This window comes from Mus musculus, chromosome 6, assembly GCF_000001635.26.
Source record: "Mus musculus strain C57BL/6J chromosome 6, GRCm38.p6 C57BL/6J".
NCBI lineage: Eukaryota > Metazoa > Chordata > Mammalia > Rodentia > Muridae > Mus > Mus musculus.
Genome location: NC_000072.6, coordinates 128525864 through 128531949, shown reverse-complemented (window position 1 = coordinate 128531949; position 6086 = coordinate 128525864). Strand labels below are relative to the sequence as shown.

General features: G+C 42.9%; 1 protein-coding gene and 2 pseudogenes across 1 annotated transcript in view; all 3 read left to right on the top strand.

Moving 5' to 3' along the window:
- The first annotated feature begins 549 nt into the window (after positions 1 to 549).
- Positions 550 to 1060, top strand: Gm8724 (annotated as a pseudogene).
- Positions 1061 to 2217: 1157 nt separating this feature from the next.
- Positions 2218 to 2660, top strand: Gm5318 (annotated as a pseudogene).
- A 2569-nt stretch (positions 2661 to 5229) lies between these two features.
- Positions 5230 to 6086, top strand: part of Pzp (PZP, alpha-2-macroglobulin like) — a 43154-nt gene continuing 42297 nt past the window's right edge. The window contains exon 1 of the mRNA NM_007376.4: positions 5230 to 5371. Within this exon, the coding sequence (NP_031402.3) occupies positions 5286 to 5371 (86 nt within the window). The 5' untranslated portion in view covers positions 5230 to 5285. The remainder of the gene's footprint in view (positions 5372 to 6086) is intronic.

Below are 6086 nucleotides of genomic sequence, written 5' to 3'. Positions count from 1 at the left end.
TTATCAAAAGTCTATTTATACTTGTGTTACACCAAAAAATAAATAAGCTGATTGTCTTAGTCAGGGTTTCTATTCCTGCACAAACATCATGACCAAGAAACAAGTTGGGGAGGAAAGGGTTTATTCGGCTTACACTTCCATGCTGCTGTTCATCACCAAGGAAGTCAGGACTGGAACTCAAGCAGGTCAGGAAGCAGGAGCTGATGCAGAGGCCATGGAGGGATGTTCTTTACTGGCTTGCCTCTCCTGGCTTGCTCAGCCTGCTCTCTTATAGAACCCAAGACTACCAGCCCAGAAATGGTCCCACCCACAAGGGGCCTTTCCCCCTTGATCACTAATTGAGAAAATGCCTTAGAGTTGGATCTCATGGAGGCATTTCCTCAACTGAAGCTCCTTTCTCTGTGATAACCCCAGCTGTGTCAAGTTGACACAAAACTAGCCAGTACACTGATATTTCCGTTTATTCAGATTTGCTAAGTATATTGGGCTTAAAACTGAGTCTTTAATTAAGAAAGTGGTAGTCGAGCCATCTTCCAGTAACTCGCCAAAATGATGAACACAAAGGGAAAGAGGAGAGGCACCCAGTACATGTTCTCTAGGCCTTTTAGGAAACATGGCGTTGTTCCTTTGGCCACATACATGTGAATCTACAAGAAAGGTGATATTGTAGACATCAAGGGAATGGGCACTGTTCAAAAAGGAATGCCCCATAAGTGCTACCATGGCAAAACCGGAAGAGTCTACAATGTCACCCAGCATGCCGTGGGCATCATTGTAAACAAGCAGGTTAAGGGCAAAATTCTGGCCAAGAGGATCAATGTGCGGATTGAGCACATCAAGCACTCAAAGGGCAGAGACAGCTTCCTGAAGCGGGTGAAGGAGAACGACCAGAAGAAAAAGGAAGCCAAAGAGAAGGGCACCTGGGTGCACCTGAAGCGCCAGCCTGCGCCACCCAAAGAAGCATACTTTGTGAGGACTAACGGAAAAGAGCCTGAGCTGTTGGAGCCCATTCCATATGAATTCATGGCCTAATGTACACAAAGAAATAAAATACCAGGACTGCAAAGTGTTTTCCTTAAAAAAAAAGAAAGAAGGAAGGAAGGAAGGAAGGAAGGAAGAAAGGAAGGAAGGAAGGAAGGAAGGAAGGAAGGAAGAGAGAGAGAGAGAGAGAGAGAGAGAGAGAGAGAGAGAGAGAGAGAGAGAGAGAGAGAGAAAGAAAGAAAGAAAGAAAGAAAGAAAGAAAGAAAGAAAGAAAGAAAGAAAGAAAGAAAGAAAGAAAGAGGCAGTCAGTAGCTATCCCTAAGTCCTAGTGAGCCTTGGGTGTGAGCTCATGGGAATTGGTGTAAAAATGATTCAACAGATAGATTTCCAGACTCTTTTACAACTGAGTGGTTTTCAGTGCCTTTCTTTCAAAAGAATGATTGACAGCATAGTTAATACTAAATTAAATTTTAAAATTAATTTTATTGAAGATCATAATGTGATCTCTGCCTTCCAAACTTGAAATGTAAATAATTAAATGACATATAAAAGATCAGACAGAGCCTCTCCTTTTTTCTATCTTTTTAGATGAACATGTTTTCTTATTGCGTCTATCTGTCTACACAATAGGAAATAGAATAGAAAAAAAAGGGTAAAGAATAGGTTGTCAAAAATTTGCCTCATGCTACCAATAATCAATATCTATCCAAAGATATACAATCTCATCAAGGGAGCCAAATGCAATATGCATGTAATTTCATTAAAAAATAATTTTTGGGGCTGGTGAGATGGCTCAGTGGGTAAGAGCACCCGACTGCTCTTCCGAAGGTCCTGAGTTCAAATCCCAGCAACCACATGGTGGCTCACAACCATCCTTAACGAGATCTGACTCCCTCTTCTGGAGTGTCTGAAGACAGTTACAGTGTACTTACATATAATAAATAAATAAATAAATAAATAAATCTTTAAAAAAAAAAAAAAGAAATAATTTTTGGTGGAGCAGTGTCGGGAGGCAGAGGCAGGCAGATTTCTGAGTTCGAAGCCAGCCTGGTCTACAGAGTGAGTTCCAGGCCAGCCAAGGCTACACAGAGAAACCCTGTCTCGAAAAAAGAAAATATTTTTAAAAAAAAGAAAGAATTTTCAGCAGGTACCACTCGCCAGGCCTGAGGAGAGGCAAGGAAGGTGTATCCACTAAGCTGCACCCGCAGCCTCTGGGAGCTGTGAGCATCTGGAACAAACACGTCCTACTGCCATCAGGAAGGGAAGGATCGGATCATATTTGTGACCAGAGAAGACCATGAACCTCCTAGCAGTGCAGAGCTGGTGGCTGATGACCCCAACGATCCCTATGAAGAGCACGGGTTGATACTGCCCTAATGGAGATATTAACCGGAATTGCCCATGTCTCGGGCCAGCGGGCCCTGTGAGGAGCAGTTCAAGTCTGCCTTTTCCTGCTTCCGCTACAGCACAGAGGATATCAAGGGATCAGGCTGTATAGACCAGTTCCGAGCCATGCAAAAGTGCATGCAGAAATACCGGGACCTCTATCCCCAAGATGAGGAGGAGGAAGAGGAGGCAAAGCCAGTGGAGCCGGTGGAGGAGTCAGCTAACACTAAGGTCTCTGCAGCCAAAGAGCAGGGGGCAAGCTCTTGAAGGCCACATGGCTGCCACTCACCATGGGACTTACTAGACAATGTCGTTTGGTCACCTCTGTGAAAGTCCTTTCCCTCTGTGCACTGTAATGTACAAAATAACTTATTTTAATGATCAGGGGTCTTGGCCTGAAGAAAAGGGGATGTGTGCACCTGTGTCCTGCATAAACCTGTCCTTAAATGTTAGGCACTCCTGGATGTACTACTCCGTGATTGCCCTGGATTTTGCCCCTTTGAAATAACATGCTGAGGCTTCTCAGCAAGCAAAAGTTGTCACTCAGGAAAGTTTATCTTGAGAAAGCTGATCTGTTCTGATTCATTGTATCCCTTTTGGTAGATTTTACACCTCTTTGGGAAATTAAGTAAATAGATGTCAAACTCCTTTAAGAGTGGGTCCATTCCTACTGGAAGAGGCTGGTGGGCAGGTGCTTGCCTGAGTGCATGTAGCTGTCGCCTCATTCCTGACAGCTAAGTGTGTCTGGGTTTGCAGTCCAGGCTCCAGTGCCGACAGCTGCAGAGTGGGATTGGACCCTGTGACTCCCGGTCCTTCCTAAGGGAAAGGAGAGACTGGGTTTACAATTTCTTGTGTTGCTGTTCTGAGAGCCCTGGCTTGGGGCCCATGTTCACTCAGTTGTGATATTGAGGTGGGGACCTAGCAGCTTCCAGAGCCGAAGCCAACTGAGGAATGTCTAAACAAAGTACTCAATTAAAAAGAAACAATTTCTATCTGGGAAAAAAAAAAAAGAAAGAATTTTCAAACAAAAATTTCTCCTGAACCTCCACAGGAAAGGAAAAACATGATCAATGAGTAGTAATATTTCAGCCCCTTTTTCTTTTAATCTGAGAGAGGACCTCACTCTGGCTTCCTGGCTGGCCTAGAACTCACTATATAGGCGAACCTTGTCTTGAACTGTCTGTTCTCTCCTCTGCCACACAAGTGCTGGGATTACAGGCATGTGCCACCACACCCCGCCCCACCCAGCTCTTCATTTATTTTGAGGCAGGGTTGATAAAATTCTCAGGCTTAGCTTTATCTCACTCCTGCTCCCAGGCCAACCTTAAAGTTATGTCCTCCTGCCTCAGTCCCATGAATGCCAGGGTCACAGTCATGCACCATCATAGCCAGCAAAAGACACAAACTTTAATCTTGTGATGACTTTATATTGATGTAATCGTGGGATTTTTCTTATTTTCATGACTCTGTAAAGTAGATTCTAACACTCCTGTCTTGAAAAGCAAATGGGACAATGAATGAACACTGATTTAAAAAAATACTTAATTTCATTCCAGAAAAATTAAACAGGGCTGCTCATCAAAAAGGAATTATTTTCTTAGAGAATAATCAATCTTCTTTATTTCCTTAATCTTTAGTGATTTATTAAATATGTATTGTATAACGTAAGTCCAAATGAACTGTCATTTACTTTATAATAAACAAAGATAAGAAGAACCATACAAAACTAAAAGCCTTCAAGGCCAGCCTGGTCTACCGAGTGAGTTCCAGGACAGCCAAGGCTACACAGAGAAACCCTTTCTCGAAAAACAAACAAACAAACAAAACAACAACAACAACAACAAAACGCTAAAAGCCAAACTCATACAGTGGAGGTTGGGCTGAGGTAGTTCAGGCTTACTGAGGACCTAAGTTTGCATCATAGGATTCACATAAAAAGACCAGGCAAGCAGGTATGCACCTGTGGCCCTAGTCCTAGTCCTGTGGGGCAGAGACAGGAAGAGCCCAACATCGTGCTAGCCAAGCAGTCTAGCCAATTGGCAAGCTCTAGAATCAGTGAGAGCCTCAAAAAATATGTTCAAGGCATCTACAGAGCTAATTCCAGGATATCCAGTTCTACACAAAGAAACCCTATCTCAAAAAACAAAAAAGAGGAGGAAGAGGAGGAGGAAGAAGAGGAAGAGGAAGGAGGAGGAGGAGGGGAGGAAAGGGAGGAGAGGGAAGGAAAATAGGGAAGTTACCTGATAACAATCTCTGACTGCCACACCCACATGCACCCTCAGACACACACACTCCTGTTGCGTCACACTTCTCCTAGGAAGGCCTGACACAAACATCTATTCACCCCAGATAAGGATGTAATGACAAAACAAAGTAATGATTCTACCAAAGTCTAACTTGGCTTTACTTTTTTCAATTTCTAAAAATAAAAAATAAAATTGAAGCACATACCTCCAAACTTACCTTTTCTAACATTCAGTGGTAAATTTCATTATGTCCTTCAGTGAATGCAATACTCCAAGTTAGGAAGAGGAAATTGATATTGTATATTTGCATTCACTGTCCTTTTTAAAAAAAAAAAATGGACAGGTGTATTGATTGACTTCACCAAACCATGTGATTTCTTTCATTTTTCTTTTAAAATGTCTAAAGTCCTGTGTATTATTAACCGTGAGCTAGTGGCAGCCTGCAAGCACCATCTTTCAAACATTTGGGTAACTTTTAGAAGTGAATAAAAGAACATAGATAGTCCTAGAAAATGGTCTGGAATTGATTTTTTAATAGTTAATATGTTACAAAAATAAATGGTTGGCAGTTTACTTTCACTGCCCATCAGGTAAAATAAAAAGCAGCGGAACTGGACAAGGATCAGAGTTCGGGGGCTGAGGGCTCAGACGTTCTTCTCTGCCCTCTCCACCATGAGGAGAAACCAGCTGCCCACACCAGCTTTTCTTTTACTGTTCCTGCTTCTTCCCAGAGATGCCACCACAGCTACTGCAAAACCGTAAGCTAATCTTTTTTTTTTTTTTTTTTTTTGGTTTTTCAAGACAGGGTTTCTCTGTGTAGCCCTGGCTGTCCTGGAGCTCACTCTGTAGACCAGGCTGGCCTCGAACTCAGAAATCCACCTGCCTCTGCCTCCCAAGTGCTGGGATTAAAGGCGTGTGCCACCACTGCCTGGTCTATAAGCTATTCTTCTTTCCAAAAAATTCTATTGTGTCCTTCCTTCCTTCCCACAATACTATCTCTTTCCTGGTTTCCTAGGCAGTAATCTATTGTCAAAAAACTTGGAAGGACTTGGAAGTTGTTGGATTGAAAAGCAATCCAGCTTCTCCCCATGTGTTGTGTGTTAGTTTCTAGTGCTTCCTGGATAAGATTTGTAATGCTCACATGGAACCCAGGGCCACACGCAGTTGGGTTTTTAAGGCTCATGGTTTGGAAATTCGGAATTTCTGAGACACATCATAGCTGTCCCATCGGACTGTATGTGTGTGTGTGTGTGTGTGTGTGTGTGTGTGTGTGTGTGTGTGTGTGTATGAGGTGACACAACCTAACACAAACATTTACCCAGCCTGGAGGTTAGGGAACGAACATTAGTGATTCTTCCAAAGTCCAACTTAATAAACCAGTGTGTTTGTGGGGTGACTCTAGGAATGAGACAGGGGTTGCTTACAGAAATACAGATGATTCAAAGACAACTGTCACTAAAAGGCACATTCCTG